The sequence below is a fragment of the Manduca sexta genome, chromosome 25 (genome assembly GCF_014839805.1).
Source record: "Manduca sexta isolate Smith_Timp_Sample1 chromosome 25, JHU_Msex_v1.0, whole genome shotgun sequence".
In the NCBI taxonomy this organism is placed as follows: domain Eukaryota; kingdom Metazoa; phylum Arthropoda; class Insecta; order Lepidoptera; family Sphingidae; genus Manduca; species Manduca sexta.
The window spans coordinates 4,018,852-4,045,392 of NC_051139.1; the positions used below are offsets into that span (position 1 = coordinate 4,018,852).

General features: G+C 37.4%; 4 protein-coding genes across 6 annotated transcripts; 2 read left to right on the forward strand and 2 right to left on the reverse strand.

The window, feature by feature from the left end:
- The first annotated feature begins 432 nt into the window (after positions 1-432).
- Positions 433-8,093, forward strand: LOC115450554 (very long-chain specific acyl-CoA dehydrogenase, mitochondrial). The gene is given in 10 exon segments (XM_030178612.2): positions 433-804; positions 3,060-3,279; positions 3,570-3,582; positions 3,585-3,906; positions 4,067-4,080; positions 4,083-4,207; positions 5,857-6,015; positions 6,631-6,777; positions 7,019-7,135; positions 7,298-8,093. Coding segments are annotated over 10 exon segments (1,902 nt in total). The 5' UTR covers positions 433-727; the 3' UTR covers positions 8,006-8,093.
- A 1,129-nt stretch (positions 8,094-9,222) lies between these two features.
- LOC115450548 (probable malonyl-CoA-acyl carrier protein transacylase, mitochondrial) lies at positions 9,223-11,030 on the reverse strand. The gene is made up of 2 exons (XM_030178604.2): positions 10,469-11,030; positions 9,223-10,138 (listed from the first exon to the last, which is right to left on the reverse strand). The coding sequence occupies exons 1-2, from the start codon at positions 10,834-10,836 to the stop codon at positions 9,316-9,318; spliced, it is 1,191 nt and encodes a 396-aa protein (XP_030034464.2). The 5' UTR covers positions 10,837-11,030; the 3' UTR covers positions 9,223-9,315.
- Positions 11,031-11,181: 151 nt separating this feature from the next.
- LOC115450550 (zinc finger protein 706) lies at positions 11,182-12,236 on the forward strand. Of its 2 annotated transcripts, none has more exons than XM_030178607.2 (3): positions 11,182-11,511; positions 11,783-11,935; positions 12,035-12,236. In XM_030178607.2, the coding sequence occupies exons 2-3, from the start codon at positions 11,792-11,794 to the stop codon at positions 12,122-12,124; spliced, it is 234 nt and encodes a 77-aa protein (XP_030034467.1). In that variant the 5' UTR covers positions 11,182-11,511; positions 11,783-11,791; the 3' UTR covers positions 12,125-12,236. The 2 variants fall into 2 exon arrangements, with proteins under 2 accessions (XP_030034467.1, XP_030034468.1); XM_030178608.2 differs by having other exon boundaries at positions 11,275-11,516.
- A 743-nt stretch (positions 12,237-12,979) lies between these two features.
- Positions 12,980-15,614, reverse strand: LOC115450549 (DNA repair protein complementing XP-A cells homolog). Of its 2 annotated transcripts, XM_030178605.2 has the most exons (4): positions 15,431-15,614; positions 14,377-14,539; positions 13,648-13,866; positions 12,980-13,560 (listed from the first exon to the last, which is right to left on the reverse strand). In XM_030178605.2, exons 2-4 carry the CDS (start codon positions 14,535-14,537, stop codon positions 13,125-13,127), a joined length of 816 nt encoding a protein of 271 aa, XP_030034465.2. In that variant the 5' UTR covers positions 14,538-14,539; positions 15,431-15,614; the 3' UTR covers positions 12,980-13,124. The 2 variants fall into 2 exon arrangements, with proteins under 2 accessions (XP_030034465.2, XP_030034466.2); XM_030178606.2 differs by lacking the exon at positions 15,431-15,614 and having other exon boundaries at positions 14,377-14,634.
- Between the last annotated feature and the right edge of the window lie 10,927 nt (positions 15,615-26,541).

Sequence of the window (26,541 nt, forward strand, 5' to 3'; positions counted from 1 at the left end):
AACGAAAACCCTACGAGTAACTCTTTTTTTACCTCCAGTATATACATAAAGAGACTTAACATGATAAAAGTAAGAAAATACTGAACAAAATAAAAACAAAATAAAAAAATAACTCTAAATAAAGAGCACAGAAACTGTAGCTCACAGCTCCGTACACTTTATCGTCCCGCTCGCGACATGACACTGACAATTGACATCTGAGCTCTGACATTGGCATTTATTGTTATTTTATTTTGACAATACGCATTTCATAATCAATTAATCGTTACTCGTTACTAAGATCGTTATTCGTTATTAATATCCTTTCCACAGAAAATACTTTACGCCCCTGCGTAAGACGTTTTAGAACGAAAACAATAAAACTTATCTAAATGAAATAAAAACGTAGTAAATTATATAATTTCTACTAATTTTATTTTATTTTTTCCTAAGCATTAGAGATCGTTTTTTTAAATTTTCATCGCTATGAATATTCGGCCGAAAAACAATCCGCCAACAATATTTTGATAATAGCAATATTTTTTAGGTTATTTCATAACTCTTTTTAGTTCTGGTAGTACCAGATCAACTGTTGCGCGTTGCGACAGTGTCTGTTTTATTTTTGTATATTTTTATTTTATTTTAGAAGTATTATCATATTTTTGTTACTTAATTTATGATGATCTGTTAGTATACCTCAACATTATTATATTGTGTTCGGTTTACGGTTAAGTGAAATTCATAAAAGATGAAGAGCGCCAAATTGATGATGTGTGGCGGTCGCCACCTCGCTTCCAGGGCGATTCCAGCTGCACCCTTGGCCAGGTGAGAGCTAACTAAAATCCAAAGCCTCGTGACCCTCGCTTCTATCGCTACTGGTTGCCATACGACGCCCAAACATACAACAAAGTCGCCTTGGACTTTGTACTACGAACTTGGACGATGTAGGGCAAGCCAATAACACGGTTACCACTCACTGAGCCAAATATTACGGATTTTAGTACAGTACACGCAGTCTAATCTTGAATAATATATGCTAACAACACTATGTTTCATATAGATAAAGACAAAACAGCATACAAGATAAGATTTATGATCTAAATAAGAGTAAAATTGATTTGAGTTAACAATAGGGTAACAAACCATGAGAGCCAAATCTTTACCCAAGTTTCCTCAAATAAAAGTATTTTTAGTGGTCTTAATTTAGAAAATCTTTTTATACTCACATTTCAAGCCAGAACATAATTTCTGAAGTTATGAAACAAGTTTAATGACATTAGACTTTCACAACTAATTTGAAATAATATTTAGTCTATTTTCGTCATAACCTAGCTGTTGTAACCAAGTTTGTTGCACTAAGAACTTAAAAAATATCTCATTCTTTTTCTAAATACTTTCTTTGTAAAACATTAAAACTTTGAAATTTAAAAAACCATAAGCAAGAAAAACTTACACAATGTGTTGAGCAATAAACCAAACTTGTTTATGTTAATAATGTTTATCTGAAATAACCATACTCAACCTTCAATTGTATTCAGGTTACTATGTAAATTCATTGATCTACTGAACTGTATGAAAACATAATTGATATTTAATATTGATATGAAATAAAAAAAATATATATTATTTTATTTTACAAGGTCTGTGTACAGTTCAAGTGAACTTGGGTCTAGTTTCTTTAATAGTTTAATTTTGAAATCTAGTGGTCCACTTGCAAAAGCTCAGCAGGCTTCATAGGAAAGCCTGATAAAAAGCACATTGAGTATAGCAATTGAAAATCTCAAGAGAATATTCTGGTTAATGCATATGAGAAGACATTTCATTGATAAAAGCTTAATTGTAGTTTTAACAAAGCAAAACTACTTTTTCTTTGTCCTTTATTAAATCACTAGGTGTTGCTCATGGCTTTGTCTTATTAAAAGCCTTTCCTGCTACAATAGTCCCTAATACACTGTTGCGATTCATAGAACCACCTCTACAACACCAGCACCAATCTATTGAAAAAATCTAATAAAAAAACTTTTTTTCATGTTAGCAAATTCAAGGGATAAAAAAATAGTCTGTGTAAATCCAGGACATGATATACTTATGCACAAAATTTCATCAAAATTCTGTTTCTAATTTTACTTCCAAAATTTCCACAAACTTTAGCATTTATAATATTACTAAGAGTATGTACATAATATTCAATATTAACACAATGAATAATATTAAATAATAAATACTAAAGAACTGACAAGTAAAAGATATAATATGATTTATTTAATTAATGCATTCAAAATTATATTCAATATTTAATACCAGTGACCTTAAAAGTAAAATTATAATTAATTAAAGCAGGCAAAATAATCCTACATAATGATAAATACTTTCATACTCAGATGTAAGAAAATCATAATTAATTTTAAACTTATTTAAAAGGAATTTGTGGACTACACACACTTTGGTCACTAATGACATCTTTATCATATCTTTATTTTAATCTATATTTTCTAAGACCTAAATTATATAATTACACTGACACACCTGGAATTTTAAGTAGGCAATTTATTTATCTTCAGGGCATCGATTTAAAGATATTAAAGGCTTTGCAATAGATTAAAGATGTCAGAAAAAAGGCTAGTCACTATATATGCTTTACACATGCCTGCAATTAGGAATTTAGTAGGTAAGTAGATATATTACTAGAACACAAACTTTGGAATGATTTTATTTTAACACATTAGAATTTTCTAGTTATTTCCTTAAACGTTTTGTACTATTGTTTGAGGTATAGTTATTATAATATTAACATTTTAATGGTTTGGACTTTGATGCTGTTAATTGAAGTTTAATGTTCGCTAAACACAGATAGTGAAGATAGAAAGATATATAATTACAGTAGTAAATGGAAGAATCCTAAAAATATTTTATTTATATTTGTATTGCTTCTTTTTATTTGTTGGTGTTTCCATCTTACAATGAATACAAATGCGTCAAACATAAAAAAAGACATTATTTGTATTGTTCTAAGTTGTTCTTTTTTATTTTATTAAAAAATGTACAGGTATATTTGCATTAAAATTGTGTAATATGTCTAGTACCACGGGAGGTGTGCGCGGGGCGGCGACGGAGGCCCGCGCGGTTGAGAAACAGCCACAGCAACAACGCGGCGCGCGCACCAGCGCCTCCTTCACGCTCAACCTCTTCCGAGGACACTTCGAGCCGGCGCAAGTGTTCCCCTTCCCGGAAGCGCTGTCTGATGACCAACGCCAAATGCTCCAAGAACTGGTGCCACCAGTAGAAAAGTTTTTCCAGGAGGTAATTAAGTAGTTGTTGGAACAAATATGATTCGTAGTAACGATTTTATAAGTTGGTCGATCTCTGATGGAGTCATTTCACTAAAAAATAACAACTATGTAAATGTAAAAGTGGCTCACATTATATAACAGTCATAAAGATACTAGCGCAATGCTTAATTTCATCACTTATGACGTGCCACATTGTTAGAGGCGCTCTAATCTTATTTATATTGCAGTTTGAGACATCCAACAAATCACTAATCTAATTTTACATATACGATTTGACTTTCAATATACCATTCTTATCAGGTCAACGACCCTGCGAAAACGATCATGACGCACAAATCGAGGAGGGCACGCTGGCGGGTCTGTGGGAGCTGGGCGCGTTCGGGCTACAAGTCCCCGCTGAGTTGGGAGGTCTCGGCCTCACCAACACGCAGTACGCACGCCTCGTGGAAGTGGTTGGTGCGCATGACTTGGGCGTGGGCATCACGCTTGGAGCTCACCAGTCCATCGGGTTCAAGGGCATCTTACTGTTCGGAACCCCGCAGCAGCGGTCCAAGTACCTTCCTCGCGTGACAGGAGGAGAATATGCGGCCTTCTGCCTCACAGAGCCGGCTTCCGGCTCAGATGCTGGTTCAATCAAGTACGTATATTCTTCCAGTCTTCTTACAGTACCTTTAATATTTATCCGGATATTGCGAGAGCTTCATGCAATATCATCTTCTTTTGTTGTATCCAGAATTTAGTGCTGGTTCTACTAAAGAAATAAAATAACTAATTATCAATCAAATGTGATTTTACAGGACGCGTGCGGTACTCTCCCGGACGGGAAGAACTTCATTTTAAACGGATCGAAAATCTGGATCAGTAATGGTGGCATTGCTGAAATCATGACTGTATTCGCACAAACACCCATCGAGAAAGACGGGAAGACTGTTGATAAGGTTTGTTTATGGCATAAGTCATACGAACAGAGCAAAATTTTGTCACTTAAGGGTAGGTAAAGGAGTAACTAGTGAACTGCAGTTTACTATATATGTATTTCTGTCTTATGACAGGCATATGAGAGCATCAGCTAATCAAACTCAAAATCCAATTCCATAACCTCTTATAATAACTAATACTGCCCCTTATCTCATGTAGATTGCAGTGTTGTTATTATGACCTAAAACTTCCTAACAAAATGATTTTTTTTCCGTATAAAGACAAAGTAGCCTATTCCTATATTTGTTGCTACATAGTAACATACCCAAATGTTCAGCGATCTTTGTACAATTGGATACGGTCCAGACGACCTATGCACCGTACCAACACGACGCGTCACGATATCACCTCGTGGACGATTTTGTCTCTCAATTATGTATATCGTATTTATAGCACTATATTTAGAGATACCATATTCTTAGATTTGTTAATGATGAGGTTCTGAATTCCATCCATGCTTTGGTATATTTTCATAACAAAATACGCAATTTATCTTGTTAAGCATTTATTTGCAGTGATGGGTTTGCGGAATTATGCTATACTTGCTGAAAAGTTGGTGTGTTAAACTTCTGTCACCATTTAAAGAACAAGTGTGATGTTTGTGCCGATGATTGTTGCTATGGCGAAATTCTGATCAGTTATCACAATATCGAGTACCTTCGATGACACAAGAGCACACTTGAAAATTCTTAAAATGAGTTAAGTATGCCAATGCACCTTAAAACATTATTTTATTTGGAGGAACAAAGTCACCCATCAAGTTCAGTTTCATTTTGCTAGAGCGTATACTGCCTTAGTCTCATTATTGAATATTTTTCTTTAATATTGGCGCGACATCCTTATTAAGGTACGATATAGCGGAGATTGCTTTGGCATTGAAAATTTACTTCATAGAATAATAATATTTTATTTAAAATCAAAACGGACACCATTAACATGATGCGACAAAGTACTTTTGCCTCTGCCTACCTTCGAAGATAATGAGCGGGTGTGTATTGAAAAATACGTATTCAATCGCGTATCAATATGGTGACATGATGGATAAAATGCCACGACCACACCGCTTTAGGGAGCACCGAAATTTGGAAAAATTACTTATTAATTTTTGTTAAATAACGGTACCAACAGCATACATACTCTTAAGTCTAGACAACATTTTAAGTGAACAATTGGCTGATATATACCCCACTCAGCGACGATGTAGCGTGGTTGTATTAAGGTCGCGTATGACTTTGGAGTGGCATGCCACTTAAAGGTATACACTACATTCATAAAGTAATTATAATAAAAGTAACAAACAATACTTTGCGGTTTTTTGTTTAAAAAAAAACACTATTTTTACTATACTTCTGTTTGAACGCGCTAATCTAAGGAACTTCTAAACATATTTTAATATTTTTTTTCACTAATAGGAAGTTGTGTGCTATAGGCTACTTTTTATCCCCGCAAACCCTTTTCAGCAGGCTGAGTCGCAGGCAGAAGTTATACATATGAATTGGTCAAGATAATAGGGTTCCATTAAATGAATTTTCCACAGGTTAATAGTGGGTAATTACTTTACTGAATGTACTGAAATGTCGTACAATAATCCACTCGTTCCATCGACCAGGTAACAGCGTTCATAGTGGAGCGTTCGTTCGGCGGCGTGTCGTCCGGCCCGCCCGAGAACAAGATGGGCATCAAGTGCTCCAACACGACCGAGGTGTACTTCGAGGACGTGCCCGTGCCCGTCGAGAACGTGCTCGGCGGCGTCGGCAACGGGTTCAAGGTATACATGCTTAGTTTAGTTAATTAGGGATTGATATCCCAAAAGGAACCATTATAGTATCACTGTGTTGTCCATGTGTCCGTCTGTCTTTTGAGAGGCTTTTTTTTAAAGAACGCGTAGAGGTATCAAGTTAACAAATACAAGGGTCTATGCTCATTTCAGCTGTTATAAAATCAAAGTTGTAAGTCATTGCTATTAAAAAGATATGATAGTTTACGTCGATGTATAATATATATAATTTTTTTTACTGTGAAAAATCAGGTCTTTTTTATACAGATATGGTAAAGTGACTTCACACCACCTGACAATAAGTGGAGTGGAGCCTAAATATAGGTAGTGTTGATAGTCTCCGTTCAGTATGCACATTATGCTGGCTTTTTTCTAAACCGCATTTGTATAGATTCTGATTTAACAATGCGGTACACTTACGTGAGGCACTATGGCTAGTTTTATATCTTGTGTATGGTGGTTACTATCTGGGCGAATTCATGTATCCCACCAACAGCCATAGGAGGGACCTTAACTAACTTAACTATGTTCTAATTCGAGCAACCGGTATAATATTTTTCAACATACATTTATGCAATATAGCTAAAAGTAAACATTGATATCCAGGTGGCGATGAACATCCTGAACAACGGTCGTTTCGGCATGGCGGCGGCGCTGGCGGGCACGCAGCGCGCGGCCCTGCGCCAGGCGGCCGAGCACGCCGCCACGCGCGTGCAGTTCGGCAAGCGGCTCGCTGAGTTCACCGGCGTGCAGGTACTGTGTCAATGGGGCATGCATATTTGGTTTATTTATACTTATTAATCATCTCTTAATTTATTATGAGATAATCAGTCGGCTTGTCGTGGCTGTTTACACGATCAAAATAGCTATTCTTAAGGTTTTCTTGCTAATCGAAAACCCGCCTTATGTTCAAATCATCTGCATTCCCATGACCTGAGATGCGGATATTGTCCCGAGCCTTCGCTCGAGCTCACTCCTTGTATACTGTTTGTAGGAGAAACTGGCGCGCATGGCGATGCTGCAGTACACCACTGAGACGCTCGCGTACATGGTCAGTGGCAACATGGACACTGGAGCACAGGACTATCATGTCGAGGCCGCTATATCCAAGGTGAGTGTTTAATGTACTCAATCTCATTTAAATGTAATACAAAATTTAGATTGTTTGTTAAGATAATACTAATTATACTATTATTTTGAAGAGGCTTTAATTAATTTGCCCTTGAATTTATTACACAATATGACATAGAAACATTGATTTGTAATGTAACAGGTGTTCGCGTCGGATTCGGCGTGGACTGTGGTCGACGAGGCGATTCAAATCCTCGGCGGTATGGGCTTCATGAAGGCGACGGGACTTGAGCGCGTGCTTCGTGATTTGCGAATCTTCCGCATATTCGAGGGCACCAACGACATCTTGCGGTTGTTCGTGGCGCTCACCGGCATCCAATTCGCCGGCTCGCACCTGCAGGAGCTACAGCGTGCTTTCAAGAACCCCACGGCTCACCTCGGGCTCATCTTCAGCGAGGCGGGGCGGCGCGCGGCCGGCGCGGTCGGGCTCGCTCGTGGCGCCGACACGCGCGCCCTCGTACACGACGACCTGCGCGCCCCCGCCGCCGAGCTGGCGCGGCTCGTGATGGAACATGGCCGCACCGTCGAAGGACTGTTGCGTAAACACGGCCGTCGCGTGGTGGACTGCCAGCAGCCGCTCAACCGGCTCGCCGCAGCCGTTATCGACACGTACACGACGGCGGCGGTGTTGTCGCGCGCCACCCGCGCCGCGCGACTCGGCCTGCCCTCGGCGGCGCAGGAGTTGCGGCTGGCGGCGGCGTGGGCGGACGACGCGCTGGGCCGCGTGCCGGCGCTGCTGGCCGCCACACGTGACACACGCGCGCAGGAGCAGTACGACCGACTCTCCAAATTGGGTACCGAAGTAGCCGCGAATGGTGGACAGCCCACACCCAACCCCCTCAACCTCTGAGTAGTCTAATCCGCGATAGTGTTAAGCTGAAAGATATTTATATGCCTTGTTAAGTTATTACGTTATAGAATATATAAGATTTAAACAATTTGAAGTTTACTTGTGTTTACCTAATAATTTGTTATGATTTGTTGTAACCATCATTTGGTGTACATTTACCCCTTTATTCATAAACTTTTTTATCTAAGGACGAAGTAAAGCTGTGATAACAAGCTTGTTTCTCAGTGCCCAACGGCACTGAGAAACAAACATAGAAACGTTGTGATTGGCTATTATTGTTGTATCTCAATATTAGCCAATCACAACGGCCCTGTCTACGCACTGAGAAGACTGTCATGCCGTCAGCACTGAGAAACAGGCTTGTTATCACAGCTTTACTCGGTCGTTAGATAAAAAACGTTTATGAATAAGGGGGTTAGTAGACGCAGCACTAAAGTATTTTTTTCGAATGCAACTTATAATCGAATTATTTGGTCTGATTGATATTATTTTTGTACAATAGCATTGGTACAAATTAATTGACTGACCCCTTAAAGATTATCCTGACTCTAATATTCTATCATTTCCACTCACAAGTTGTATCAAAAGTATAAATAAATATTCTAATAGTAAAGTATATATTTGTCCTATCAATTATGTGTCTTTCAAGTCAAAATAAAAGTGGACCAGGTTTTTCCGAAACCCTATATTGTGCTGTTACATAAACTGCTTTGCATTCACTGCATAATTCGTTGACTGGGTGTGAGCATTGATTAGAATCAGAAAGATGTGTCGGGTGTCAGGGGATGTGTCCTGGCAATTGGAATTAATATAGAACATTGAACCCTTCAGTAATATAGATAGTCCATCGAACTATATATACAAGTCTGGCTCAGTTCTCTTTGTGTTAATCTGATATATAAAAACCAATGTTCATATTTTATGTGCTGCTATACTGGTCATCAAATGAGATAAAACTAAGAACTATTATAGCTTGCATGTATGGAAAGGTTATAGGCATAGTACAATTATCTTAAAGTAGGTGGTGTGCATCTCTAAAACCACCTAACCAATTTAAAATGTTATGTTTTTGGTTGGTTTCAGTTTGAAATATTTAATAATTTTAGTTACGAAAGGCGTTTATGTCGACATTCAAGAATTCATAAGTACAGTTAATGCAGTCTACATAAAAGGTGGTCTGTGGTAGGATAATATGCCAGGCCTGTGTAAAATAAAAGTAGAATAACTCAAATTCTTTATTGTCCTAAACGAGCTTATTTAACCTACAATCTAATATGTACAAAAATAGTTAACTTGTTACGTACTCCTGGCTACACATCGATTTGCACGGAGGAATCCCATGCGGGTGCATTTACTTGCCGCAGCGTGGAGCGCAGTGCTCCGCCGGGACCCAGTGCGAGTGTCAGCGGGAACTTCTCACCACGCGGCCGCGCGTATAAAGCATGTAGCGTTTGTTCCCAGCGGACTGCGCGCGTCGTTAGCTTTGCCACGCGTCGTCGCACATCCCTCACATCACCATACGCGTGTGCATCTACGCACGACATCACGCGTACGCCGGGCTCGCACACATCCACTGAGCGTAGCGCCGTCGCGACCGCTGCTTCTGCACGTGCCATTAAAGGCGTGTGAAATGCACCCTCGACGCGTACGCGCGCCGCTCGCTTCACACCATACGTGTTGCCTTGACGTTCCAAATACCGCAAAGCTTCTTCGTCCCCTGCTATTACCTTGCAGCCAGGGAATAAGTAGTTGGCGACCTGACACACGGGGCTTTCTACGCCTTGCTTGGTTGCGTGTTCGCGTGCCGCATAGAGCGCGGGTCCGAGGCGCGCATCAGCTGAGAGCCATACTGTGAGCATGCCGCCAGGTCGCTCTGCACTGGCCGCGCTCATGGCGGCGGCGCGTAGCTCCACCAGCCGTAGTGCACCCTCGAAAGTGAGCGCGCCAGCAAACACGAGCGCGGTGATCTCTCCAAGTGAAAAGCCGGCAACTGCACGCACGCGCTCCAACGCAGAAGGGCGTTCGTCACGAACACGTTCCAGCGCCGCGAGCGAGGTCACCATCACGGCGGTTTGGCAGCGACGTGCCAGCTCTTCACTGGGGCCTTCAGTGCATACACGCGCCACATCCCATCTAATAATAATTTACAATAATTGAATATCTTGGTTCCCTCCAATCTTATATCATAGTCAATTGGGATTGTATACTTTTACAAAAATTATTATCTATAGTTTAATTAAATAACACCTGAAATAGTCTCAGCCTCTATCAGCATGAGTAAATGATTTGTCTTCATAGTTGAAAACTGATCTACTCAGCCTAAGATAATAATATGGTGTCTCTACATATTTGTATACATGAATTGCATAGTGATTGTATATCAGAATATTTTTTTATCAACAGTCAAATATTTACAGGACATTCATTAATAATATAAATATAATAATGTAATATTAAACTCACCCAACGACGCTAGAGGCTAGCTGATAAAGGTCGCGTGCAGTCGGCACTTTCATTAGCTCCTTTCCCATGCCTACTTGTTGGGAACCCTGTCCAGGAAACAACAGGACTGTGGTCTCGCGTGGATCTACACGTGGATCAATGGGTTCCTCACTCGGCCGCGTAGTATAGGGTTGAGTTGCCCATCGCATTTCTGGATCTTCCGCTGGGGTAGCAGGTTCGCCGTACGCGGTGGCTTCGTCCAACAAGCGCCGCAGAGGGCTCGCCGCTGCGGCGTCAGCATCTTTTGAGCTTCTGGATCCTTTATGTCGCACACTTAAGCCAGGTCGCGGGTAAAAGTTACGAAATGTTTGAAATAGTGCCCTTCGCATCTTTAAATTTACTTGTTCATGCAATTTTTAAGGGTTAACTTAGTGTTTAGTTAACTATCATGAAGTATGCCTGGTGGGTTTAAGAACGTACTGATTTCCTCTATTAAATGGATAGCTTCATCATTTTTATTTTCATATAAACAACTTTGATAGACTAAACTAAACATTGAAAAAAAACGAATTTTAAGGTTAGGTATGCGTCAATGTCAAATGTCTATCTTTTGTTTTTAAATTCTACCAAAAAATATTAGCTAGAATCAAAGACCATACTGCCAGGGTATAAGTTGACTTGGTGAATCGTCTTAATTAAACAAACAGTTCGTACCTAAACAAACACTGAGTCTAGACGTTGCATGAGTACGAAAATTTATTACTTTTTTTTCTTGAAACTGATAGACTGACATGATTGCCACTCGCCACTCCACTTCGTGTCTGACCATCCGATCTCTTTGGTCCGATTCGAGTTCCGACTCATCTGTCAATCAATCAATTCATTTCATTCATCCTTATACTTCATGTAAAGTTGCTTTGTTCGTTGCTAATAGCCACGGTGGTTCGTGTTTGTTGTGATCAGCATCTTGACAATCGCCTGAATCGGCTGCTCGACGCCTCCCGCAGCCCGCGGCGCCCGGAACTGGCTTGACTTCGTGATTCACTAGTGGTAGCTGTGTACAGGTAAGGCATGTATTGTTTTTGACATAGATATTTGTAACAGATGTTTATATCTACTAAGATAATCGAAAGGGATTCCATATGGTTACAACTTTAGGTTGCAATTCATTTTATCACCAGAAACTAATTTCTCGCATCACGTCATCTAGCTTTCCCTATTGATCGAAGTCTGTACTACAGTTAACCTATGTGAGACCATCACGTCTTAATACATTGTTGTAGGAAGTAAGTTGGCTTGTTCGAGTCATTTATGAGAATGCGATTTTGTTTACAGTTGCGCACAATGGCACGAGGACAGCAGAAAATCCAGTCACAGGCGAAAGCAGCCGAAAAAATGTCCAAAATGAAGAAACAGCAGGGACACAGCGCAACTGATCAGAAAAAAGCCGCCCAAAAGGCTCTGGTTCATGTGTGCGTCGTTTGCAAGGTAAGTCAGTGGAAGTAGTTGTGACTTAGTGGGTATATCATAATATTTATATGTGTTGCGATTATGGCCCAATGATCACTGACATTTGTATTGTTGCAGGCACAGATGCCTGACCCCAAGACTTATAAGCAGCATTTTGAAAACAAGCACCCCAAAAATGATCTACCAGAAGACCTGAAGGCCATCTAACACAACAATGTTTCTGTAGTCTAACATTTTATTTTTATTCATAAGTACTGTAAAAATAACTTTCCTTTTTTCAATTTGCATTTGTTTATTTTATTAAATCAAATTGTTTCTATTGGTGAATAATTCAGTGGTCTGTTCCTCAGGGGGATGAGCAGGATGTCTGATGGTGAGGGCTGGAACTGTTGCAGTTACGGCATGACAATCATTCCTTGGTGTTCACGACTGACATCAAAAATTCTTTTTAATCACAGCTGTTGATGACCAACCGTTTAGTGATAACATGATAAATTATGATATCCTATCTTTTCTGATTAATTGGAATTTTATAACACTTATAATCTATTTAAATGTGGATGAAAAGATATAAATAGCATGCAATTACGTATAAATATTTTTTACAGATTAATTAATCCCTCAATCTGTATTCATAGTTTGAGACAACAGTTATCAGTAAGGAGAAAACTGATGGAATACTTCCTGTTCTTTAACCATGAATATACAGAGTTATAATTGTATGTGGAGTTACTTTATATTTCAGATTTTATGTTGGAATGATTTTAACTTAATTAAGAAGTAACAACAAAAGGAAAGCTACAATGGCTTTAATGCCAAAAAAGAAAAAGTACCCTGTACACAGATTCTATGACTAGGCCTGCCATTGCTGTAAATAGACATCAGAAAAAAAACCAACAGGCCATTATTTCAAAGTATTTGCTATTATCTAACAATAGTAAGATTATGTCAGAATATCTTTCTTGTGCAATAATGATTTTTGTAATCACACATACTAATTATTTCATTACAAATTATCACCTACATGATAATGCAGAAGTATATCATAACACTAAAACAAAATTAATGTATGAAATTTTATTTGATTGAGTTTTAACTTATAAATAATTCAGTAGAGGTAGTATATTGAAGATTATCACATAATGAGTTTGTAAACATGCAACTGTCTAGTTCCTGACTTGACACATACAAGGGCAGATTTGTTTGGCTACATCTTCTCATAGGTCTCGATGTGTCCGCACGTGGCACAGGTGCGCGAGTACTGGTCGGCCGCCTCGTCGTAGCTCTCCGCGCCGAACTCATGTGTGTGCACGCCGCGCTGCCGGTCGTACAGGCTCGAGCGCACATCCAGCCTCAGTGCACGCAACCGCTTATGGTCGCGTTGCAAACGCGTACGCGAGCGGGCTTCCTCACGCCGCTCGCGCTCAGCAGCCAGTTCATCCTCCGAGCCCCACACCAGGAGAGCACGTGCCTCTACCTGCGCGCGCAAGTATAGCCGCATGTCACCGTAACGAGAGCTGTGTGGATTGCGGCGCCGCAAGTAACGTAGCGGTGGCGGCCGGGAGTCCAGATCGCAGTCCTTCAACAGGAACTCGTTCTTTGCTTCCGTACGCGTCATCAACGCGTGCTCATCGCCGTTATCCCTGGATAAGTGAGAATTTCCGTGAGTTATCGTCATCTAATGTATGTATAAGCTACATTTGTGGTCAGTGCGGGAACACATCACCAACCTGCATTCATCACATACAGGGTGATCAAAGTTGTCGAACAGGAATGATTGCGGGAAAAGGCGTTCGCAAGTGACGCAGCGTGGCTGCTCTGTGGCGTGCACGATGGGTGCTGGGCGCGCTGCAAGCTTTGGTGCTGGTGCCTCATCCTCCTCTTCCAGCAAGAATCCGCCGCCAGAGTCCAGTGCATTTACAGTGGGTGCTGTCAATCCTTCACGGCACCTGGATTAAATATTTATGTGATAAGATTGAAATGTAAAAACTGATTACCTACCATATTTTTACTAATAATGTCATATGTACAGCTGGTCAAAGGTATAAAAAATTGCACCTATTGTTAGCTCATAGATCATATTATCTCCCTTCCTATACCTGACGTGATACATTCTTAGGTAGATAAGCACATATTTTGTATTTACTATTCAGTAGTTCTGATCATAAAATATTTTGCAATAAATATCCCATCAAAGTGTTTATTATTAGGTTTATCTGCTAAATTAATATAGTATTTCATTATTTGATTTAGTTTGAATTACCTATATTTTATACAACTGATGTTAAACTTGATTTCTATAAAAAAATTCAAGTGCAATCATAATTAATTTTATGTTTACTGCATTGCAACCACATATTGTGTTGTAATAAGGAACAGGTAACAACACGAGGAAAATGTGACAAACAACTTATCAGATGCTTTAATAAGCAGGTCATCATGATAGAGGTGTCACTCACGAGGTTGGGCGCTGTATGAGTCGCGCGTCCCGTAGCGCGCGAGCCTTTAGTCGCTGTCGCTCGGAGCGTGCGCGTTGAGCGGCCGTCAATGGCTCAGGTTTTGGCTCAGCTGTGACAGTCTCCTCATTGCTTATAAGCTGATTTGCGTTAGCTTCAGACATTCCTGAAATTGTCCAAGATAATGGTTAGAAGCATTTTATCTGATAACGGCCCAATTTTATTTGTTTTTACAAATAAATTTATTGTGGTAAACAAAACAGTATTTTTTCTTCACATCATATCACCCCAGTAGTTATTTCCCGATCACAACTGTGCAAAGGTTTTGTATGTAAACTTTAAAATAAACAATTGTTTGATTAACCAGGCTTTGTTAAAAAAATGCTCAAACAAGACTTAGGAAACGTGGAATGGAAGTTCCCTGGCTCACTATTACAAGGTCCTCTTATATTTGTTGCACAAATTGCATTAGTCTTTTAAAATTTTTACGAATATTATTTCTTTTTTATTAAATTTTTTCAACATATGTGAAAATTAACATGCTGATCCAGTGAATTGGTAATTCTGTTAGAATGACTGTATAAATGAGATGTTAGTCTTGCTGTTTTTGCGGTTACCATGCTTATTGGAAATGTTTTTGTGACTAATTTAGTTCAAAAAATAGAACCTTGAAAAAACCTTAAAGGTATTTAAACAGTAGTAATCGGTAAAAAGCAACATAATTAATTCAGGAAATACTCAGTATAGCGTGTAAATTAGAAGACAGTGCAACAATAACTTAAACTTATGTACTGGCTTGTGACTTATCAGCATGCATTTTCGGTCACTTTAATAACAAACATTCCAAGTGAGCTACACGAAACAAACAATAAAGAGGTAATTATAAAAACAAGACCAGAGGTGTTAACCTATAACACTAGTAAAAAAAAAATCTGGGTTAAAATGTCTAACATCTTGGTGTACTTAGAATTTTAGAAGCTTTATAACTAAGTAAATTGAGCATTTTTAAATGTTATAGCACAAACTAAGTGACGAAAAATATAGTTTGTACACAAACCTTATATATTTTACTATGAACTTTCACAATTCATAAGGATTTTGATTTATTCTATATTAAAAGCGCACAATAATATAATTATCTATATAAATTTATAGCTAGTTAGGGATTTAATAACTATTATAATTTAAATTATTTCGTAAAATATTCGCACACAAATTTTAAACTTTTGACGTTAGTTAAATGTTGCAAGAGAGCAGAGCAATAAAATATATATGGAAAATAAATTAATATTTTTATAACTGAAAAAATAACCGATCATTAGTTGTGGACTGTAATTCGTGACTATAACATTAAAAATTTTGTAATGTTATTAAAATTCGTGATCATGCAACACATGTAAGTATACAGCACCATCTATCTCGTTTATAAAAAAATAAATCGTAATAACATTTTTATGTGTTCTTAAACAACAACGCCAGATGACAGTAAAGTAAATTATAATAAATAATGTCATATACCGCCAAAGGCCCAAAATCAAATTTTTATTATAATAATGTTTATTATAATATATGTGTTGCTTGCGAATTTGCCCGCGTGAAAAGCGTTGTCCGCTACAAAAGTCCCTATAACACTGTAGCGATCCATAGCTTTATTTGTAAGACGCTAGAGTCATCTATTTTGAGTCTCATTAAAAAATGACTGCCTCGGTGGCGTAGTTGTGTTAGGGTACGACTGCAGTACTGAAGGCTTAGGCTTGATGCCCGGATTGGGCAGTGATATTGGAATTTTCTACTCAGTAAGAGCTCTGAGTCTGGAATCTGTGTCCGATATGGCAATAGGCTCATCCCTTATCACATGGAACGGAATACACACGTCGAAAAGTGGTTACACCTGTTGCATCTCTACTTACCCCTTTGACGACAAAAGGCGTAAGCGAGTGTGTGTATTTTTGGGTGATTAAAAATAACATAATTTCCTATGGGAGCAAATTACCGAGATAAAAAGTAGATTATGTGCTAATCCAGGAGATGGATGAAATTCGTTCAGCTATTTCAGCACTTACTTACTTCTAAAAAAATCCAAACGTCTAAATATCCAAACATTTTCACAGTCGCATTAAATATAATATTAGATAGATAAGATAAGGCATTGGAATATAATATGTTACAATTATGAGAAAAAAGTCGATATTCAATTAATATGTCGGTTATAATTCGTATGCTTCTTGAACTCAATAATAAAAAAAAAAAAAAATGGTACCTACTTAGTTCGTGTCCCGATGTTTATTAACACGACGACTTTGTACTGTTCCAAAGATTACGTAAAACCATACAAAACTGTAAGTATAACAATATTGTGCGTTGTTACTTATTATTGTCATACATACTTATCATCTTTAGAGCACTCGCAGTACAGCGACTCTCGTAGTATAAGCTTGCTGGAATAAAATAAATCCGGAGATCGCTCCGTGGGTTATTTAATAAAAGAACAGCGTAAAGAGAAACTTATATGCCTAGGTAGTAGGTAATTATTTCTTAGGAGTACCTTATAAATAGTCCGCTCTTGAGTCTGGACTAGGGGTCGCAATACCGGACCATTTTTCAAAACCGGTATTTTCGGTATTGACCTAAAATAAAAATATTAAATACGTAAGACTAGGCAGTATGGTCGTAAGACTATAGCCTGTCCTATAAGGACGAATTATAAAAAAAAAAAAAAAAAAATTGACCTAAAATAAATTCCGGTATTCCGGTATTTTCGGTATTTCCGGTATTTGAAGAAATATTAGAAAAATAAGAAATATACATACATTTAATTTAGTAATTAGTCAAATTTTAATGACAGCTTAGTAATTAGTTAAAGGCTGAATGAAAAGAGATTATTTTCGTAAGCCAACGTTCACGCCGTTCTGATTTCTGAGAGCTGGCTCAAACCTCACCTTCCTTCTACCCTTTACCCCCTCCCTGGTTTCATTTTGATTAGAAATGATCGAGTTGACAGGAGAGGGGGCGAAGTCGCTATATATTTACGTAGCGACCTGAAATATAAAACTGTAATATCTTCCTCTGCTTATGATTCTGCTTATGCGAAATTTCTGTTTCTTGAGGTTTGGGTCAAGAGAGTGAAAACCTTACTAGGTGTTATTTACTGTCCCCATCTCTTGATTACTTCTCCAGTCTGGAAACAGTTCTGGAATCTATAAGATCAGAATATGCTCATCACATCATCATGGGTGATTTAAATACTGATCTACTTTCCAGCCACTCTTCCCGATCTCGTAAACTCCTTACTGTCCTTGATTCTGATGAACTGTATGTCCTACCACTGCAAGCCACCCACCATAATATGGATGGTCACGACACTTGGCTTGACATTATCCTCATCTCTGCTCCTTCCCCTGTTTTCTCCCACGGTCAATTTTCCGCTCCTGGCTTCTCTCACCATGATCTCATCTACATGTCTTATGCCCTAAAACCTCCCAAATTCCCTTCTAAGATATTACATTTGCGTAGTTTTGGTCGCATTGATGCGGATAAGCTGAAAGGAGACGCTGCTAACTTTAACTGGGATCACCTATTGGCAGCCACCTCTGTTGACGATAAAGTAGCAATTTTTAAAGGCGTTGTCACTTCACTCTTTGATACCCATGCCCCTTTAAAGAAAATTAAATTAAAACATCCTCCTGCACCATGAATTACACATGGGGTTAGGGTGGCGATGAGACGAAGGGATCGGGCTTTTCGCCAGTACAGAAGTTATCGTTCGGAGGAGAACTGGTGCCTTTTTAAGGCTGCAAGGAATCGGTGTAACCAGATGGTACGTATTGCTAACGCCGACACATTCTCAGTAATATTTCTTCTTCCTCGTCAGCCAGTATCTGGAGATTCCTCGGAACTCTGGGTATTGGCAAAGTTAAAAACATAGATCTCCACGGTGCGACTATTGGTTTGGATGACATTAATAAACATTTCACATCTGTTACCATGATTGATCACCAAACTAGGCGTCGTACCATAGATTTCTTAGCGGGTCTATCCAGGCCTAACATTAATGCTTTTCTTTTTTCTTCTGTGCCATTGGGTGAAATTAGAAAAGTCATTCTGTCCATTAAATCCAGTGCCTGTGACAACATCAGTCGTCGCATGATAATCCCTATCCTGGACCAACTTCTACCAATCATGTCCCATATCATTAACGCCTCCCAGCACTGGTATCTTTCCGTCTTTGTGGCGGAGAGCTATTGCTATCCTTCTTCCTAAAATCCCTAACCCATCACTTGCTAAGCATTTCCGTCCCATATCCATTCTTTCTTTTCTCTCGAAAGTGCTCGAGGCCTGTGCTCACAAGCAACTGTCTGAGGATGTGCACCGAAACAACCTACTGTGATACAGTCTGGATTCAGGCCTGGCCATAGCACTATTACACTCCTCAAAGTGACTGGCGATATTAGGGCGGGCATGGAGGATTTCAAGGCGATGTTTTGGCTTTGGTTGATTTCTCCGACGCCTTCAATATAGTCAGTCACGACATTCTTCTTGCAAACCTTTCCCACCTTATGATCTCGCCCACGGCACTGAATAAGTTCTCGTTATATCTTCAGGGACGCCAACAGTTGGTGCGCCTAGAAGATTCTTCGTCTAGCTGGCGCGATATAGACCGTGGCGTCCCTCAAGGCGGCATACTCTCCCCATTATTGTTCTCTATCTTCATAAACCTCTTAAAATAAAATCTTCAATGTGCGTACCACCTGTATGCTGATGATTTGCAAATTTATTCTCAGGAGCAAGTCGATTGTGTGTCCGCAGCTGTAGATAGGATAAATAAAGACAATTTCGGCCTTTCGGTAAACCTCGCGAAATTGCCATGAAATACCAGGCCTTTATTGTAGGCAGCTCAAGGCTTTTAAACAGGTTGTATTTTACATCTATTCCCCCTGTTATGTTTCTCAGCTTTGTTTATCTGACAGCTTGCTGTTTGTTCAGCTTTGTTAACCTGACAGCCAACTAGATTCAAGATGTATCACAATATTAGCCAATCACAACGGCCCTACGTCTACGCACTGCGAAGGCTGCCATGCCGTCAGCACTGAGAAACAGACTTGTTATCACAGCAATGTTCCGTCCTTAGATAAATAACGTCTTTGAATAATGAGAATAGACTTTAAAGAACAAAAAATATTTCTAATAAGTTCTAATAAAAATAACAATTAACAGTTAATACCGCTATGCCTAGAACAAAACAAAAGTAGCAATATAGCCATAAGCCATGTATTTTGCTCGCTCTTTATAGAATATACGCCTATACGAATGAATGAAATTGCAAGCAGCTTAAATTTTTGCGATTTAAAACTCGAGAAATTAATAATTATACACACATTTTGTACTGAATTTTATTTTTATGAAAATACCGAAAATACCGAAACTCCCGGTTTTTGTAAAATCAATACCGGTATTTTGAAGTTCTTAATTTGGTCCGGTATTCCGGTATTTTCGAAATCCGGGATACCGGTATGCGACCCCTAGTCTGGACCAAGCACCACGATAAAAATGAGCTACCTTGCAGTGGCGAACCGAAGGGTGAAAATTTTCAAAAGGGAACCCGGTGAAATATTTTTTTCTACAGTTAAGATAATATACTTAATACGCTGTTCACAATAAATTAAAATCAGTAAAATATCTTAATCCTTAATAATTTCCGTCTAACATATAATTATGTCTAGTCTCTAAATTTACTAAATAATCATATATTTTGAACATAGGTACCTAAAAGAGTCCAAAAAGAATTAATAACGCACAAACACTAATTATACATTATAAATTATTAAAAATATTTCGCGCCAATAGCTCAACATGAAGCCGCAAATTCCCGGGTTACCCTGAAGTACACAGACACGCATGCACACATGTATCTTTACGTCACTTCCAAAAGATTAGATAAAGACACCGCGCTACGTGTGAAAGAGACAACAATATCGCGAGGGAAGCTATGCGCGGCCGGGTTCACTTCGAACACTATAAGGCGCGAGCACTGCGCGCGAGTTCCTATTTAACGAATTGACATGATCGACAGATATCATTGAAGTATTGATTTAATTTAATAAATATAAGATGACTTGCTTGAATATACTTACTATTTTTATTCTAGTTATATTGTTATGTTTTTTTTTATAATTTTTAATTAATTTACAAAAGGTAAACCGGTAGGAATCGGCTTGTATAGACGCTTCGCCACTGCTACCTTGATTTATTTTCACAAAACTACGATATTATTGTTATTCCGCCGATATGAGTACAACAATTTATATGTTACTATGTAAACTTTAATAGCCATATCTATTAGCCAGAGTTAGAGCAGAGGTAGGCCTACAAAGGATATCTAGCAGTTTGTAGTGTGTTATGAACTCTTACAAGGACAATGCGTCGGACATTCGTCTCCACAGTTCGTTCCAAAACCAATCAGGCTATCGCCGCTTTTGAATTATACACTGCAACAGAATAATAAGAATTGCCTAACTGCAATACTAAAGTCCTGTTTAACAGATTAAATCTAGGCAGAATAATTTGTAAATATGGACAAATAAAATCAGTAAATAAATATAATAAAGTCATAAGTTATACTACACCCGCTCGCCGTTTATAAAGGGTACCATTCAGTTCGTATAGTTTAAGCCCCGGTACAGCGCCGGTAGTTTCATAACCTGGGATAATAAACTAAAAGCCTTTGAATTTCCAGCTCACAAAGAAAGCTTATTACATTAAAATTTCTTTATGGGAAATCTTGGGCAATATCGCACCACTTTGCTGCTGTTATACCAGGTTGAAATGAGCAGATTACACCGCCATGGCCATTTTCATTAAAACCAAGCGTAATTATTATTTTGAGCTGGTTTTTCATAACTAGTGTGTTTTGTTCTGAACTGCATGTAGATGTAGGAAGTTTTTATACCAATAAATGTATAGTAGGATCTTTATTCAGGAGAATTTTCACGTGGACGAATAGCGAGCAAAAACATTATGCATTTTTATTGAGGTTGCAGAAAATTTTTAATATATTTTTTCCAGATAAATATAAACTCTTTTACCCAATAATGTCGTTTCATTTCTCCTATCTCCGTGCTTCCCCTTCGGCAATAATTTAAATATAGCTACCAAAAATATTTATTTTACCATCGCAATATTTTCATGTCTATAATCTATATTTGCAAAGCTTATCGATCCGAACGTACTAAGTCTTCATGGCAAATTTCATTACCTTTCAACTTGAGGCACTCGGTGTAAACTTACTTTTGATGTAACGATTTCTTTGCTACACGCTTTGACGTCTACAAGAGAAAATAAATTACTTTGGTGTATGTATTTTTTCATTCCAAACAACTTGAGGTAACATTAAATTTGTCAAAGAATCCGTGAAAACGTTTAAGGTCCCTTTTGATGTTGCGTTTGTGTTATTTGTTGGCGCCCGTCAGTCGTGTTACCATTTTATTAATATTAAAGGGGCTCAATTTTAATAAGTTTTTGTTTTCTTTTGCAGCTAATTGGGGAGATTTTCTATTTAAAAGCTGCATTGGTTTTCTATTCATTTTTTGTACTTTTAAGCGCCGTTCTCGTATTGCCTTTGATAAATATAATGCTTTTATGTTATTTGAATCCAGCGGAAAAATGTTGAATACTTTGTTGTTCGTTGAAACAGTTTTAGGGTTTTAATAAAATTATAACGTGGTATTGTTGCTAAAATTGTGTACCTACAATCAGATGCTTTAGTATTTACGTATGATTTTAAAACTATTATATCTAGATAAAGTTTTGATATCTCGTCAAATCTTGTAAAATTCACCCATATTAAAGTTATTGTCTAGACTTTATTTACAATAGGGAGCATTTATAGCCCAATTCTAGATCAACTGTGGGTGACTTGCTATAAGAATTTGTAAACAACCATATTTTTATTCGAAGAAATCTAATATTTATGTAGTAATTCAATTCGGATTGAAATAAACGTTATTGTATGCCACATTACACGTCGCAAACATCTTTTCATGACACACCACAAACCACAATGCTTTTAACATGCGGTTTGGAAATGAAAGCCCCATAATACAATTACCTTTTATTTTTAAATATCACCAATGTTTTCACATTATGTTAAAGTCGAATTTTTCGTAATAAGAATATAATAAAATACCGTTTTTTATATATTCTAGGGGTTCGTAATGAGCATGAGAGCTACAAGGTCGTATTTCAATTTTAAAGACTTTTTAGTTGTACGCAAAAGTGAAAATGACAATTTGAATATAAGATTTATATAAATATCTAAAAGAGATATAAAGACATGTGTATAGTGAATAGATCGATTATAATCATAATATAATTGTAAATAATATACTACCTTGTATTTATTTGACTATTATTAGCTTTAACATGTATAATGGCATCTTGTATTATTATAATACAATTTTGAATTAGTCCAAAATTAAGTTGGTTAAAATAAAAAAGTGTTAAGCAAATATTCACGTATTATATATTTTTGCCAACGCAGGGTTTGCGTGGACACGCAAATAATTTGCATCCGGTGCCACGGGTACAGAGATGAAGTGAGTGGGTGTGTAGTGGGGAGGCGGTCCCCATGTTTTGGTTGTAAAAAATCAGAATAGGTTTAAATTTGTCTAATTGTAGGTTTAGAAGGGATAAATTTGTATATGATAGAGTCAAATAAAGGCTAACAAATAGTATGTTAAGTAATCAACGTTTTATAAATTAAAATATAATTTGATTATGCGTTTAAGTACACTTAAGTATTTTCAAAACTCAGATAACTATAAATATATTAAGTATACCTATATTCGTATTATGTAGAGTCACCTAGTATTCATTTTTTTTCGTAGCTTGAATAAGCAATGAAACGTCGATATTCGATATATTCGGAAGTAACTTTCATTAACTAATCGGCTATGTTACTATTTGTTGTAAAAAAATGCACTGAATTAAGATTCAAATCGTTAATAAATATCTAGTTGTATCTCCATAAGCTGCGGACTATTACTGTGTCTAGGGAATACCACGTGATTAAACTGATCTAGGTCTCATTCCGTCTCTGCATACATAGTGTTATTATTTGCACACTTGTTTGTATGTTTACCACAGCACAACGGGCTGTGTTTATGTATTCTCTTAGCATCTATTTGTACGGCAAATTACTACGTAATTGTTTACTGTCTTTGTGTATAGCTTTTGCTACTGCTTACAAATGTGGTTGATATAATAGTAACTACGTTTGTATTTATATGTCAGATCTTTTCCTGTAATCATGCCTGGCGATATAAAATAGCAATAACTCGCAAACCTTTAATCCAACATGTTTATAATAATTTCCTGTAATTTTATTAATTTATGTATAATTTTAAGTTTTTATGGAAGTGTAATTTGTAATAAACAATTTTAATTTAAAATTTAAAACTCGACAAGAGTCAAGAAAATAAAACTTAATTATATCCACCAAACCGTTCCCTACAAAATAAAATATTTAACACATGTCCACGCCAGTTCCCGTTTGCTAATTAGGAAAAAACTGTCCTGAAACTCAAAACATGTGTTAGTCCATCCCCTAAAGGGTAGCGTAGGTACAAATTGCCCCCTGAGTGCATAGGGCCGAGGGTGCGAGGCGCAAGAGCGGCAATTAACAACGAACCTTGCTTTGATCTGGTTGTAGTGTGCTTCACGCGTCGCTACGTAGAGTACGGTCCTGGCCAATACTGAATATGCAAATATCATCCTTATAAACCTCTCCAGGGTAAAGGGATGCAACGTGTGTGATGTGTAAATGTTTGAAGGTTTTACCTTGTTGTCTCGCAGAGAAAAATTAGCTAAACTAATGCGGCACTCAGGATATCGCACGTTGAAAACAAAAGTGGCATTATACGAAATTTGATGGTATTTCTATCCCAGAAAAATACACAAGGATACTTTTGTACTAGGAACGGTCTTTCAGGCCAACAGTCTTCAACAACTACAAAAAAATTATAACATAGAAAAAAAAAATAGCTAAATATAATAAACTTACAAATAAAAGTCACAAGGAATCAGACAAAATCGCGTCATGTTTACGCTTATTCCCCATTAAAGCGTCCCTAAATAATAACGTCTGAATAACCGTCTGTGGAACCCCACAAGCCAGTTTTTCAAGCGAATGGCCCGTTCTACAAAAGGAGAACTAATGCGCTACTAAGTATCAATAGGGATGGAATTTATAGACGTATCCCCTCTTCGGCAAGAAAATATTGGTCTTACGAAGTATCTAGACGTGGTTTGTGAATGTAGCCTATTGTGGCGCGCGAGGGGCGTTGTGAGGCGACGATTGACGTAATGTACGAGGAAGAGCGGGAATGAATGATACTTCCGAATATAAAATAAACTGTAAGTACAAAAAGTCTTTATTCAGTCATTTTATAGTTAAATAAATGAGCTGCAACTTATGGAATTCGTTAATTAATTTTCTATGAGAGCATTCTCCGATTTTTTTTTACTGAAACAAAAAAGTTTCAAGAAGCGAACAAAGTTGCACTTATGATACGACAAAACAATTTATAAGAAAAATAATAATTATTTCTACATAACATTTAAGATCACATAAACTACGGACATTTTAATATTCTAATAAATTTTACAAAATAAATATTCTAATTATCTTAATGGTAACTACTTATTTATTTTTAATGAGTTATACTTGTAAAACAAACCGTTTTTTTTTTACATCATTCTGTAAAAACATAAGCTTCTTTAAGTGCCTTTTTTATTATAACAATTAGCTGCTTTTAACGCCATTTTTACCATAATTAACCGCTTCTTCAAAAAACATCTACTAAAATAAAACTCGTAAAGTCAAATACGCCAATAACTTGTACTTTGAACGTGTCTTGCAGAAACTACGCGGCATTGTAAACACGAGTTCTTTGCCGAGATGTGAAAAAAATAAGTCGTCCCCGTTTGTCAATTGGTTTATTTGTTGGTGTAGTTTGTCATACCCTTCATTTGATTGATGGTTTATTTTGCAGATTTCGCAGAATATCTTAATTTAATAGGGATCACCCTATACAAGTTGTCTCTATACAAATGGTTGTTTAATGATTTCTTATGTTTACGCGAATGTTAGACATTGAAATAAAACTAAAAACTATTTAACGGATTTTATCGCGGTTATTTATATTATTATTTTCTCTCGACGTTTCGAAGACTTTGCAGCCGTCATGGTCACGGGGGACTGAGGTGTTGTTCATCCGTAAAGTCAAAGTAACAATATCTACCTACATTTTACAATTATACAACTTTTTTAAATTTTAGCTGTTGACGGTCCGATCTACGCAGAATAAAATCCGTTAAATAGTTTTAGTTTTATTTCAAATGGTTGTTTTTTACCTGTCCTATACTGTAAACTAAAGTAACTGAACCTTGTCTACTTGCTTGAAGTTGCCTACTTGAGGAGCACAGAATTTAGCTAATGTTGTATGTGTCTTTATTGCTAGTATTGTTACTGTGCATCATCTATTGTGTTTATTTACAAATATCTACCTTATTTAAATTATATTACGATATTACTTTTGCACCCATTGACTTTAATATGCAGTAAATTATGAAAAAAAAATACGTGGTTTAAATGTATATAAGGTTTTAAAAAAATCCTTTCGTTATAGTCTTGAAAAGCTGAGCAAGCCTTGCTTTACTGTTCAGCTTATATTTTAACACATTGACATACAAAGGTTTATACTGACATATATGTATGATACAAAAGTTCATAATAAATGTTTTCCCTTATTAGAAAAGTTGATCTGAATTGGATATTGTATCTCTACTCGTGTCTTATTAAGACTACAGTTATTGTGTGGTAACGTCAACACCACCATGACATTATTTATTAAAATTTAGGTGCTATAATATACCTTCAGCTCGAGCTGGCTGTTTTAGTTACATTATGCTTTTTTTTGTTTACCTCTAATACTAAATAGTGATGTAACGAATATTCGCATTCGCATTCGCGAATATTCGCATATTTTTGGATATTCGCATTCGCATTCGCAAAATTTCTGCGAATGGTTTGCGAATGTCAATATCAGAAAAAAAAAATTTGAAGATAATGGTAGACTGCCTCGGTGGCATAGTTCTACTGCATGTGCGGTA

Coding starts and splice junctions, on each gene's coding strand:
- LOC115450550 (XM_030178607.2), top strand. CDS start 11,792: ATGGCACGAGGACAGCAGAAAATCCAGTCACAGGCGAAAGCAGCCGAA. Junction 11,936..12,034: donor ATGTGTGCGTCGTTTGCAAG/GTAAGTCAGTGG, acceptor GTATTGTTGCAG/GCACAGATGCCTGACCCCAA.
- LOC115450549 (XM_030178605.2), bottom strand. CDS start 14,537: ATGTCTGAAGCTAACGCAAATCAGCTTATAAGCAATGAGGAGACTGTC. Junction 13,867..14,376: donor CTCATACAGCGCCCAACCTC/GTGAGTGACACC, acceptor TATTTAATCCAG/GTGCCGTGAAGGATTGACAG. Junction 13,561..13,647: donor CCTGTATGTGATGAATGCAG/GTTGGTGATGTG, acceptor TCACTTATCCAG/GGATAACGGCGATGAGCACG.
- LOC115450548 (XM_030178604.2), bottom strand. CDS start 10,836: ATGCGAAGGGCACTATTTCAAACATTTCGTAACTTTTACCCGCGACCT. Junction 10,139..10,468: donor CTAGCCTCTAGCGTCGTTGG/GTGAGTTTAATA, acceptor AATTATTATTAG/ATGGGATGTGGCGCGTGTAT.